We start from the raw sequence: 14,271 nt of genomic DNA on the forward strand, positions 1-14,271 counted from the left end.
TTCTATGCCCTTGTAATCAGTCTTTATACAATAGTTTTCTTTCCTTTCGATCTCTCATTTTACACCTTGCGTTTGCATATTTAGGGTTTTGGGGTGATACGTGTTGTGAGGTTTTTCTGTGTGTAGAAGAAGAAGGTTGAAGTGAAGTTACGAGCGAGATTAGCAAGTGGCAGGAACGCGTCCGGAAGCACATTTTCATTACTGAAAAGCCATCAGTGAGACATTCCTAAATTCACGACAAAGAGCCATTTGCCTGGGAACGCGAGTGCTAAATAGCTGGTTGAAGCAATCGAAGGACAAGCTTAAAGTTCTGTCGAAGTAGGCCGTTGTAAACCGGACAGCTGGAGTAAACCGGAGAAGTCAAGTTGAAGTATACCGGACTGACTGAAGACGTAACCGGAAGAAGTAAGTTGAAAAGTGGGAGTAATAAACGGGAGTTTGATTCGTTGCGTGTTTCATGTGTTGGTGGAACGTTGTTGGGGTCAAGTTCAAGGACAAGGACTTCAGACGCAAGGTGGACTGAACTGAACTACTGAAACGCTTACTGTTTTTTTAAGGAATATTCTTGTTTAGCTTGTTTATTATATTCGTGTAAATAAATTAAGGTTAACTATTCAACTTATTGTATTATTGTTAGTGACCCTATTTAAAGTATAATGTTATTTTAGTGTAATTGTTGTAATAAATGCTGTAGTTGTTGCGTGTTTTCTCGGGTTTGTTTATGCTTGGTGTGTTTTTTTTTTTTTTTTTTAAGAGAGCGCCCACCTTTTGTGGCGCGGTTCCGTCACAAGCGTATTCACTCACGTGTCCAGCAGCCATGCAAATATATTGAAACAAAAGTAAGTATTTACATAAGAAAAGAGTTGAACTCCTACAGGATTGGTTTGGTATACCAACATGGCCGCCGTTTGATTGTCTTGGAACACCAATATGGCTGCAATGACGTCATGTGCATACGCGCCATAATGAGCTGGACACCCGACGCAGTCTAGCCCGTATTGACGTAACGCTGACCAACTAGAACATTTTTCAAGGTTTTGGCTTAAGAGTTACCTAAAGTAATTCGATTTAAACCCAAAACATTTTTAGATTTTAGCCAATGAAAAAAGGCACTAAAATAGCAAAGTTTAACGTGTTACTTGCGCCAGCAGTCAGCCAGCGTCAGAGGTTTCCCGCTATTTGCCATTCCAACATGGCGGAGGAACGCGAGAAAAGAGTTCAGGATCGTTTAGGATATAAAATACGATATTCTGCTATAAGCTTAAATGTGGAAGTGAATTGGAAGCAATGAGAAATTCTGCCGTCGGTGTAGTCTCCTTCCCAGCCGTTATTAGGGTCGTCACGCAACGCTCCTCCCCACTTCCCTTTCTCGGTACTCAACTCCTAAACAGAGCGCCTCGTATTGAAACTAAAGTGTTCGTGAAGCCAACAAACAGTGGTCTGCTTCTCCATTGCCACAGTCATGTCGATAATAGGTACAAGCGCGGATTATTGACAACTATGCTCGATCGCGCACATCGCCTGTCTTCGTCATGGTCCTACTTCACTGAGGAGTGCGAACGACTGAAGTCTGTTTTCTCTAAACCGAAATATCCCAAGCACCTTGTTGACTCCACTGTCAAAACCTTCCTAAATTTAAAGGTCGCTGACCAGCCCTCATTACGGTCCAGATCTACGACAGAAAACACTACTCGGGTTGTCATACCCTTTAAAGACCAGGAGTCTGCTAATATCGTGAAGACATAGTTGAAAGATCTCAGTGTGAAGCTGCAGACTAGTGTTCAACCGGTGTTTACGAGCCGCAAGATTGCCCAGGAGTTCCCGACAAGCGAACCTAAGCATCAGCTCATTGATCAACAATGCGTTGTGTATAACTTCAAGTGTGACCAGTGCGATGCTGGTTATGTCGGTTACACCCGTGGCCATCTGTTCGTACGCGTTGATGGACATAGAAGCAAGACCTCGTCAGTACGCAATCACTATGATAATAGACACGCAGGCAGGATTCCGGATGACCTTCGCAATTGTTTTAGCGTGTTGAAAAAATGCCACAACAAGTTTGATTGTCTCATTAATGAGATGTTACTCATTAACCAATTACGACCGTGTTTAAATGTACAATCAGACTCAGTTCGCGCTAAAGTCTTTGTCTAACTTATGCAAATTGGAAACTCTGAACTCTTAGTTACTCTTGAAATCGCATATTTAATTAGTTTCCCTTGACAATGGCGCCAAGATTTCGCCGAAACGTCGGATTTGTCTATCGTTAGTTTTTGCCTGTATATGTTTATCTAAATCATTGTTGACTAAATTTGAGTTTTATTTATATTTAGCGCTGCTTTCTGATCTGGATGCAGCAAAATGCATAGTCCTGTTTTCTGCTGAAAATTAGTCATGATCAGGTTCCAGTTGTTCAAAGGGCTTGTGACGTTATCCACTGGATAAACCACCACCCGGTGGATAGAATAGTTTGTTTTGTCATAGACTACGAGTAGTCCCTCTTTTGCTTAGTCCGTCGTGCGTGACGCCAGAGAAAACCGCAAGAAAAAATGGCCGCGCGAACTCATGGCGACGATTTCACGCGGCCATTTTTTCCTCGCGGTTTATTTAAGGTCTCGCGCGACGGACTAAGCGAAAGAGGGACTACTCGTAGTCTAGTTTTGTCACGATTTATCTACTGGATAGTGATTCTGTTCTGTGGATGGTGTTATCTACTCTTCGAAAATCAGGGAGACTGCAGAATGGGTACAAAATACAGACTGAGAATAAAAACTGTTTTTTCGTCTTATACATTGTACGATAACATGCAATTGACAATCAGATCGAGAAATAACTTTCGATAAGAATCTTGGAGTAAATTAAAGAATGTTGAAGTTTTCTGCACATGAAATGTATCTTATATTAATGTAAATGAAGAATTGGCGAATTCACTGGGAAAAGCGACGCGTTGGGTTTGTAACTGGCCATTCGTTAAAAATAAAATCACTTTATTTAAGTGTCGGTGTACTTAGCACTAATGTGCTAAGTGGGGACAATGTAAATAAGTAAACAAATATTTCACTTTACTTTGACTTTGACTTTTGGTTTTATCTTGCATCGGTTTGGTTACAACAAGTTATCTATATGTAAAAATCAGTTATTGCGTTCACTCTTGAACACCGAAAATAGATAAGACGAGGGAACAGTTATGGTCTCAATCTGAATTCTGTCTACGAAGTGAACACTAATGCATTTGGTTAAGGGTGTCCTCAATGTCTTAACTACGGATTTAGTAGTTGCTAAAAGATTGCTGTAGGCGATATTTAGAGGAAAGCTACTTTGGAGCGTTTGCAGCGCTAAATGGTGAATTTTTAGTGAGGGAACGTTTGCTGTGAAAAAAATATGATTTCGCGTGCGTAACTAGTGCCAGTCCCAAACCACTCGGCAGAATTTTAATCCCTTAAAACTTAGAAGAAAAGAGGAAAAGTTTCGATTTTTCTCATGAATCAGAAATAACTTAGCGTTCTTTATAATGGTACGTATGGAATTATTGTTTACACGTAAAAGAGGAAAGCTACTGTAAAAGGTCTGTTAATACGGAAATTTATTACCTCTTATATGGCTTGTGTTTGTAGGCGATATAACGCGCATTCTGATTAGCTAATTCTAGGGTATTATTCCCCTGTAATGCCCACGGGCCGATTACGGGCTTGCAAAAACAAAGTAGGAGACCATATAATAAACAAATTATTAACCTCGAACGTTCGGTCTTCACGGGAAAATCTCAAACCTCAGCTTTGCTGTATTGACCTCGCTATCGCTCGGTCAATACGGCGAGGTTTCGGTCTGAGCTTTTCCCGTAAAGGCCTCACTCTCGGTTAATAAGTAGTTAATAACGTTTATAATAATGCGAGTTTGATAAAACCCATGCGTAGCATTAAGCACGTGGACGTTCTTAATCTTATGGCACTGATTTAAATTTTTGGATTTAGATGCCTTGCAAGTTTTAGAGTTTTTCCTATTCTGGTCTCGTGACTAGTAAATATGGCAGTGATTTAAATATGACGGATAGCAATCTTGTCAAAATGGTCTTGTGCTGTCACTCTTGTTTCTCGAATATTTATTTATATCAACGCAGCGCATGTGTTTTAGCACAAAAAATAAGGCCACCCCTCAAGGCGAGATTAACTTTATATAGTTGCTCAATCTGACAACAGGTGCCTGGTACAACCTTCACCAACGGAAGATCACGTGAGAACAATGCCTTGGCATAAATTACATTATGATCTGGTCATAATGTCTGCTTTTAATACTGACATTTCGCGGGAGAAGAAGACTCTGACGACTTGAAATTCTATTTTATAACGACTGGCTTTGACGCTTCGTTCAAAGATAAGGAATATTCAAGGAATATTCCCAGCTAATGAAAATTTTCCAGGAAGATGGCCTGGGAAAAGCGACTGAATGACACTATAGCAAAGCTTCAATATGACATCTGAGTTATGGCCTATTTAAGAACGCCTGAAAAAAAAAAAAAGGATTTTATTCTCAGTCTACATTCTGCAGTCTGTATTGAGCGATGTCACCGCCTACGATCTGCATCCAGAAGAGATAAAGGGCCCACTACTTCACGTTTAATTATTTAAATTAATTAATATTTACAAAAGCTTGTCGAGGAATGTGCGAATCAAAGCAGGAGTTTACTCTCGCAATCGCCAGTGACGAGAAGAGTCAAACTTGTGCTGTTCTTGTAGGGACAGTCTGTACATCTGGTACATCATTTTTACACACTAATTAAAAAAAATTACCAATTTATTCCAACATATTCTTGAACGTTTAAATCATTGAAAACGTCGTTATTCCAATTTAAATACATAAATTTTAATTAACTGTTACATAATGCCTTCTCACTTTAATGCTTGTTAAGTAGGATTAAAATGTTGAAAAGTGATATTTGTATGTCGAGTTGCTGTATTTAAATTTACAATATATACATCAAAATTGCAGTCTTTATCTATATACCCGAATTGGAATATATACGTCCAAGATATTGCTAATCTATCTAAAGGGATATGTAATATACATCCAATAAAGCACTCGAGTTATAATATGGAATATGGTTCAGTAATTTTCAAGAGATATCCGTTTCGGTTCAAAAATCGCCGAAAGGGTTTTGGCCTTGCGAAGGAAAGCCGACTTCTTGATTGTTTTCTCTTTGTCTTTTGTAGACTCTAAATTATCCCTCGCGAGTATTCTCCATGTCCAGCACATATTTACTCTCAAAAATAAACGAATAAAAGCCGACGAACATTTCTTACATGCTTCAGAGCATATGACTTCGCTTTCGACTCCGATTTTCGATTTTCACCAGGTCGCAAGCGTTTATACGACTCTGACTGCGACTTCGTCGTTGGTGAAAACCAGCTTTAAATGAATTAGCAGTGAATAAAATACTACTACAGTGCGTTCGACGCTTTCGTTTCATTAAAAAATAATCATCCTTTACTTAAAACTGGGAAGCTTGCTCAGAACCAGTGATATACTGGTGGAGTATAGGACCTCGATGGAGTCTCGTAAATTGCTTAATTGATATTTATGCGACAGTGATTCGATCGATAACTGCAGGCTGTGCTCGTGCAAGTTGACAAAGTTGAGGAACGTGGGGCGACCGTCTCCATAATAAGGTTCGTCGTGAGGTATGTCAGGTCATTAGGAAAGCAAATTACTGTACAACATGCCAAGAGAGTGATTTCTGACTAAAAGAATACTACAAAGTCCTATTACCATATGCTAAACTTCGTCTGGCTCATATTATTCTATTTCAGTGAATTAAAAGACCAGATGAACTACACAAGGACACCCGAGTACAATGAAAAACAGAAACGTACCTTTGGGACGGACAGCGTTTGGGAGCAGACTGTTTGCGTGCTATTATATCTGAAGTTTATGCATATGCACTAAAGCACCCTGTTGGTAATTATGTGGTTTGCAACTATTGGAACAACGGACCTTTCATACCGATGTCACGCAATATCAACAGCATTCCATATTCTTTTACAAACAAAACAACCTCCGTAGGTCAATTTACCATGTCCAAAAGTAAATATGCGAAATTTTATAAATTTAGCAAGTTTGGGTGCCCCCTGGCATGCATTTCTTGGTAAAAATTTGCAAGTCCAGGGTCCCATCAGTTTCCATGCCCTTGCAACGGATTCTTATGATGTGTAGGCGCCAGAATTTGTGACATTTGTTCATGCTTCTTGCTTCGTGTTTGGTGTTAAGTTTTGCGTAATTAGTTTCTTTTGTTTTGTGCCCTTTTTGTATATGTTATGTTCATTTGCATACTCTATAAGTTCGGTTTGCGTGTAATTTATTTCAGTTAGTAGCGTCATTGGGTACTAGGAGCGTCTCTGGTTTTCGGTTCGTCTTTGATTTTTCACATTCGTCTTGTAAGTTTCTTCGTTTATTTCGCTTTGCCGCTTTTCTGCATTCTTCATGTTCGGTGGTTGTTAGTTATTTTATGTTCATTCCCGTGTTTGTAATTTTGTTATTTTCAGTTACCGTGTTTCGATCATTGAGGAAATAAATTTCTATGTAACGGAAGATCCGAAACGAGTTAAAAGCGTGTGCGACTTTATTCGTAAAAGACGAATCGGGTTTGTATTTATGGTCTATCATGATGTCTTCCGACGCTGCGGATGTTAATTTGTCCGTTTCTACAGGGAAGAGCGGTCAACCTGTTCAACGCACAAGTACACGTGTTCGTAAACCTAACTCTTCTTTGGATCACGAAGGAGTGTCACTTGAACGAATTCGAGAACTAAGAAAGAAGAGAGGAGGAGTGTTATCTTCTTTATCTGCTAAAAGGAGAGAGATTGACAACCTTCTAACCGATGAAAGCAATTTGGAAGCAGTGAAAATAAAGCTGCCGGAAATTACGTCGTTGTTTCGCAAGTTTGCTGAAGCCCAGCACGCGTATCATGCGGCTTTGACTGACGAAGGTCAAAGGCAAGAATCAGAGGTCTATTTCGCTGAAATCGAAAGCAGTTTGGATTTCTTCTGTCGAACGGTAAACGATTGGTTACGGGTTACGGAAACGAATCTTCAGAATAACCTGGTAACGCCTGATGACAGTGCCTCTCAAGTTGGAATTGGCCTACGAAACAAGCCTAAACCCTCTGAGTGTGAATCTAGGTCAAGCAGGCTCTCCAAAACAAGCTCTATATCAGCTGCAAGAGCCAAAGAGGCAGCCCGCATCGCCGAACTTCGAGCCGAGGTACTTGCTTTGAATCAGCGCCATTCTCTTCAGGAGACGGAGCTACTCCTCAAACGTCAAGAGTACGAGCTTCAGCTGAAGAAAGATGAGCTGAACCTCAAAACGGAATACGCTAAGGCTCTGGCTAGAGAGAAAGCTTATGCCCAAGCAGAAGCAGGAAACTTTGTTCCAAACATAGTGCCGGCCTCTAACACTCTTGTTGATGTTCCAGGTGTGTCCTCCAACACCAAGGTCACGTGGACCGATGGTATTAAAAGTTCACAGATTGTGTCTTCTGGAAAAAACGAGCAAGGATCAGTTAAAGCAAGTGTCAATTTGGCGCCTATCGACCAGGCGAGTGTTGCAAGCGGTTCAAGCTCGGGCTCCGAGAAATCTGGACTGAGCGACATGGCTTATGATATTCTCGCACAACAGAATCGCGTTATGAAAGAGTTTGTGAGCCAACAACAAAGAAACTCGCTCCCAAGGAGACGTGTACCCGTGTTTACTGGCAACCCGCTGGATTATTGTACCTTCATTCGTGCCTTTGAAACTGTGATCGAGACTAGAGAGTCCGATTATGCCGGAAGACTCTATTACCTAGAACAGCATACGGCTGGCAGACCCCAGGAGTTAGTGCGCAGCTGTCTCTACATGAACGCTGAAGCAGGCTACCTAAAGGCAAGGAAGCTTTTGGAGAGTAAATTCGGTCAGAAGCATAAAATTGCAATGGCTCATGTGGATAAAGTGACGAATGGTCCTGCTATTAAGGCCGAAGACGCCGAAGCTCTAGAAGGTTTCGCCACTTTGCTGGCCAGTTGTACGAATACTCTTAAAGCTATTGGTTACTCCAGCAAGTTTGAAAGCCCGGATTGTATGCGGAAGATTATCGAGCGACTTCCTCCGAAACTGGAAGCTAGTTGGCGTGACAACGCTGACAAAATCCTCAACACCGAAGGGAGAGACATTTGTATTGATGACATTTCCCTGTTTGTTGAGCAGAAGGCGCGTGCCTTGTCCAATCCAGTCTTTGGAAAACTCCCTTTCTTGGAAAAGGAAAAGAAGAATAACAGGGACAGGGGCCCGAGATCTAAATCTGAGAAGCGTGGTGACAAGCAAATTGCCCTCGTTACCATTACTGACAAGAAGCCCCCCAGTATATCCAGTCGTGATTCCTCCAACTCAGCTAACCCTTCGCAGAAGAAGTGCCCCTTTTGCAATGCAGATCATACTCTCGCTGAATGTTCCAGTTTCGCCAAAGTGCCCGATGCTGATCAGCGCGACTTCGTGATGAAGCAGCGGCCTTGCTTCTCTTGCTTGAATGGCGGCCACCAGTCCAAAGGTTGCTACAAGAAGAAACCCTGCAATCACTGCGACAGGAAACATGCCACTGTGTTGCATCCAAGTACCCCGGAAGTTGTTGTTGGAGTCAGAACACAACAAGACTCTGTTGGAACTGAGTGTGGAGAAGGCAGACCTCAATCTTTGAACAGCCAGTCGAACACTGTCCAGAACACGAACCAGAGCACTGGTGATCACTTCTGTGGCTTAACCACGATGGAAAGTTCCCCCGTTACTGCCTTGCCTATAGTGGCTGTAAAAGTTAAAGTTAAAGGCAGTCCTCTCTGCATCGAAACTTATGCGTTACTCGACAATGGTTCCAATTCCACCTTTTGTTCAGCTAGCCTGATGGAGCGCCTGATGGTCGTCGGCAAGAAGACGAGACTAAAGCTAACCACCATGGATAGTAGTAAAGATGTAGACACTGCTCTCGTTAACGACCTGGTGGTATCTGATCTAGACGAAAATGTTGCCATCCTCCTGCCTGACGTACTTTCCAGACCAGCTATGCCCGTAGGTAGGGACGAAATCCCAAAGTAAGAGGATGTTGAGCGATGGTCGCACCTTCAAGGCCATGTGTACTTATCCGATCTGAATTCCGGAGTGGATTTATTGATTGGAGCCGATGTTCCTGAAGCCTTGCAGCCGAGAGAAATAATCCCTGCTGTTGATGGAGGCCCATATGCAACCAGAGTTGACCTCGGCTGGGTCATTAATGGTCCAACTGGGAGAAAGCAGAAGTATGTACCTTGCTCTAGTTTCTTCATTACGTCTAAGAAAACTCATCCTATGTGTGCAGCTTGTACTGATCTCGTGGATGCACCTTACTCCGATGGTCTAAGTATGTCAAGGGATGACCTCAAGTTTATGAACATTGTAGAGGACTCGGTTGTGCAGTGTGCAGATGGTCATTACCAGGTTTCACTACCGTTAAGGAACCGCAACGTGAAATTGCCAGTAAATAGGAGTCAAGCTGACCGAAGTGCCTCTTACCTCAAACGCAAGCTCTCCAGTGACACGAAACTTCGTGAGGACTATGTTGCTTTCCTTGAGGAGGTTATCAGTGAGGGTTATGCAGAGAAGGTACCCCAGAACGTCCTGAATAGATCAGATGGTAAGGTGTGGTTTATTCCACACCACGGTGTCTACCATCATAAGAAGCCGGATAAAATACGCGTGGTTTTCAATTGTTCCGCCCAGTTTCATGGCACGTCCCTAAACAACGAGCTGTTCCAAGGACCAGACCTGACCAACAGTCTAGTTGGTGTGCTAATTCGTTTTCGCCAGGATCCAGTTGCAGTAATGGGTGACGTTCAATCAATGTTTCACCAGGTGCGCGTTCCGAAAGAAGATAGAGATCTCTTGCGATTCCTTTGGTGGCCCAAAGGTGACTTCACCAAGAAGCTGGAAGAGTACCGAATGACTGTTCATCTTTTCGGCGCAGTTTCATCGCCGAATTGTGCCAATTTCGCCATGCGACGGAATGCGGAAGACCACAAGCATGAATTCTCACCCGACGTGGCTAATACGATCCTAAGGAATTTCTATGTTGACGATTGCCTGAAGTCCTTATCGTCGAGTTCTGCAGCAGTCAAGCATGTGGCTGATCTACGTAAACTTATGCTGATTGGCGGATTCAATTTGACCAAATGGGCAAGCAATGATCGACAAGTCTTAGAGTCCATTCCACCGGAAGAAAGAGCCAAGGACGTGAAGGAGCTTAATCTTGAATGCGATACGCTTCCCACAGAGAGAGCTTTGGGCGTGTCATGGTTTGTCGAGACGGATGCGTTCGGTTTTAAAGTGAACATCAAGGAGAAACCTTGTACCAGACGTGGAATTCTCTCGGTCGTTAGTTCAGTCTACGATCCGCTCGCCATGGCTGCACCTTTCGTTCTCCCAGCAAAGCTTCTCCTTCAGGACTTATGCAGAAAAGGCCTCGGTTGGGATGATGAGATTCCGTGTTTTCACTTATCTCGTTGGCAGACGTGGCTTGCTGATCTGCCGAAGCTTTCTCAGCTCTCAGTCAACAGATGTGTTAAGGGTGCCGATCTAGGAGAAGTAGTAACCACTGAAATTCATCACTTCTGCGATGCTTCCCAGTGCGCTTATGGAGCTGTCTCATATCTTAGGGAAGTCAATTCAGATGGTCAGGCTCATTGCTCCTTTCTAGTTGGTAAATCCCGCCTCACCCCTTTGAAGCAGATGAGTATTCCAAGATTGGAATTAGCAGCCGCGACTGTGTCAGTTCGTTTAAACAAGTTGTTGAAGAATGAGCTGGAAATTCCAATAGATAAAATCACCTTCTGGACTGACAGCGTGACTGTCCTGCGCTATATTGCGAATGAGTCCAAACGCCTCCACACTTACGTCGCTAACCGGGTTGCTATCATTAGAGGAGACTCGAGTCCTTCACAATGGAGATACATAGAATCCAAGTCCAATCCAGCCGACGATGCCTCACGAGGAACTTCTGCAGATGCATTCATTCGAAATGACCGTTGGATAAAGGGGCCGGATTTCCTTTTAAAGCCTCCTTCCGAATGGGTTAACCTACCAAAACACAGTACAGAGCTGTCTGGTGATGACCCGGAGGTGAAACGAGAGTCAAAATCCTTTGTTGTCGGTGCGCGTCCGAGTGAGATTCAGTCCAATGTCATTTCTATGGTCCAGCGGTTCTCATCCTGGCTCAAGTTATTGAAGTTCATCGCGCTTTGTCTTCGGTGCCAAAAGAGATTTATTACCAGGAAACGAAAGTCTACGCAAGACACCTTCGACAGAAGCTCCCAGATAGCCAGTTTGGAACCTTTGACCTGTTCAGAGATAAATGATGCAGAGAGAGAAGTAATCAGGTTTGATCAGAGCCGTGCCTTCGCAGAAGAGAGAAGAGCCATCGAGAAAGGGAACTGTGTGAAGAAGTCAAGCGTCCTTGCAAAATTGGACCCGATTTTGGTGAACGGTCTTCTTCGTGTCGGTGGACGTCTAAGCAGAGCACCTCTGCATGATGACTCGAAGCACCAGATAATTATTGCCAAAGATTCTCCTCTTGCCCGGCTTCTGATCCAGCACTTTCACCAGAAGAGTGGTCACTCTGGCAGAGAATATGTTCTGTCCCTCTTGAGAGAAAGATTTTGGCTCATCCGTGCCAATCTTACCGTGCGAAGTGTACTTGCATCCTGCTTTGGTTGCAGACGGCGTCAGGGCGCTGTTGGAGAGCAAAAGATGGCCGATTTACCACGCCCTCGAGTGACCCCAGATCAACCCCCCTTCACTTGTGTGGGAATAGACTATTTTGGTCCCTTTCTTGTTCGTCAAAAGAGAAGTATGGTTAAACGCTATGGAGCTATCTTTACTTGTTTGGCTGTCAGAGCTGTTCACCTGGAGATTTCATATACGTTGGACACAGATTCCTTCATCCTGGCACTTAGACGCTTCATTGCCCGAAGAGGTCAAGTGAAAGAGATACGTTCGGACAATGGAACAAATTTCACAGGGGCTGAAAAGGAGCTACGAGTCATGATTGAAGGCTGGAACCAAGCCAAGATCCACGAAGAGCTCTTACAGAAAGGCATCCAATGGTATTTCAATCCACCGGCGGCCTCGCATCATGGCGGCGCTTGGGAAAGAATGATAAGATCCACTCGAAAGATCCTGGGAAGCCTAGTTAAAGAGCAAACGCTCGACGATGAGAGCCTTCAAACTCTAATGTGTGAAGCCGAGAGCATCATCAATGGCAGACCTTTAACTGCAGTCTCTGATGACCCGAAAGATTTGGAGTCCTTAACACCGAATCATCTATTGTTATTACGTCAGGAAGCTTCTCTTCCACCAGGTGTCTTCGAAAGAAATCAGTTGTATTCAAGGCGGAGGTGGCTGCAAGTTCAATATTTGGCTAACGTCTTCTGGTATAAATGGAAAAGAGAGTACCTTCCGTTGTTGCAGGAGCGCCAAAAGTGGTTACGCCCAAGGAGACATCTCTCAGTAGGAGACACCGTTATTATTGTGGATGACCAGTCGCCTAGGAATTTATGGCCGATTGGTCGAGTCAGTGAGGTTTACCCTGATAGCAGCGGTTTCGTTCGACGCGTCAAGGTCATAACAAAGAAGTCGACGCTGGAACGTCCAGTCAGCAAACTTTGTTTATTGGAGCAAGTTTAGAGCAACTTTGGAGACTTTGACTTGGAAACGCCCTATCAGGAAGCTGTGCCTACAAGAGTCAATTGAACAGCTTGGAGCGAAAGTTCCGTGACTGTTGTTGTTTTGCGTGACTGCTAAAGATCGTGTGACTTGCCTTCAAGGGAAACACTCGAAAAGACGTTTCATAGCAGTATTTTTGTTGATATTTTAAGGCGTCTAGACTTTAAGTGACTACCGCTTTGCGTTTTAATTACTTAAGTAATTCTGGGCCTGTTTGTTTCGTTGGTAAATACACGGTTTACACCTTCGTATTTAAGGGGCCGGAATGTAGGCGCCAGAATTTGTGACATTTGTTCATGCTTCTTGCTTCGTGTTTGGTGTTAAGTTTTGCGTAATTAGTTTCTTTTGTTTTGTGCCCTTTTTGTATATGTTATGTTCATTTGCATACTCTATAAGTTCGGTTTGCGTGTAATTTATTTCAGTTAGTAGCGTCATTGGGTACTAGGAGCGTCTCTGGTTTTCGGTTCGTCTTTGATTTTTCACATTCGTCTTGTAAGTTTCTTCGTTTATTTCGCTTTGCCGCTTTTCTGCATTCTTCATGTTCGGTGGTTGTTAGTTATTTTATGTTCATTCCCGTGTTTGTAATTTTGTTATTTTCAGTTACCGTGTTTCGATCATTGGGAAATAAATTTCTATGTAACGGAAGATCCGAAACGAGTTAAAAGCGTGTGCGACTTTATGAAGCTTCGAATATTTACCAAATTTTGCATGATAACTCGAGTGGCGAGGCTTGTTTTTTGTTTGAATGAGTTCTATAATAATTTTTGCTTTTATTGTAATTATAGAGACAAGTGTTTTACTAGAAAATACGCCACTCGTAACATTTGCACGAAACTACATCCGGGACCCACATAGCGTAATTTCCATATCCTCATTAGTGAGAATATTGATGACGTCATTTCACACTTTTTTTACTGTTGTTTGTACTGTCAGTTTGTCTATAAAGTCGAACTTCCGGTTGTGACCACCTCTCCTAAACGACCAACTCTCCTCAGAGACCAGTTTTCCAAAATACCAAAAGTTTCCAAGTCAAATCGGTTTTATTTGGAAGTTCTTGTAAGCGACCACTTCTCGTAAGCGACCACGACCACCATTAGAGCTAAAATAGCATGCGAGCGGGCTCACTCTGGAGCACAAGCGCGCGGCATGGCCGCGAGACGAGAAACTTCCTTGGCGCCTCTTTACCAGGGCCGGGTTGTTCGAAAGCCAGTTAACGCTAACCCAGGATTAAAAGTTAACCGAACTATTAAGTTCTCTTGTCTAACAATGTTTTTCATTGCTCACGTTTTCTGTAGTTTGAACTTAGTCGAGCTCAAAATTGAAGGACAAACATTGTAACCAGAAAAACTCACCGAAAAGTAACAAAACTGAAATCAAAATTCTTGCTAATCCTGGGTTAGCTTAATCGCGCTTTGAACAACCCGGCCCAGACTCCTTACGGCCGGATCGCTTTGCTCTTCGCCGCCCGCGCGTGTGACTCAAAGGGCCCTCAAAGGTGT

The 14,271-nt window shown here is 43.0% G+C and overlaps 1 protein-coding gene across 1 annotated transcript; it reads left to right on the forward strand.

Annotated features, from left to right (window-relative positions):
* The first annotated feature begins 6,658 nt into the window (after positions 1–6,658).
* Positions 6,659–12,733, forward strand: LOC145498578 (uncharacterized). The gene is made up of 2 exons (XM_081478483.1): positions 6,659–9,092; positions 9,198–12,733. The coding sequence occupies exons 1-2, from the start codon at positions 6,659–6,661 to the stop codon at positions 12,731–12,733; spliced, it is 5,970 nt and encodes a 1,989-aa protein (XP_081334609.1).
* The last annotated feature ends 1,538 nt before the right edge of the window (positions 12,734–14,271 follow it).

Source organism: Orbicella franksi, chromosome 9 (genome assembly GCF_964199315.1).
Source record: "Orbicella franksi chromosome 9, jaOrbFran1.1, whole genome shotgun sequence".
In the NCBI taxonomy this organism is placed as follows: Eukaryota; Metazoa; Cnidaria; class Anthozoa; order Scleractinia; family Merulinidae; genus Orbicella; species Orbicella franksi.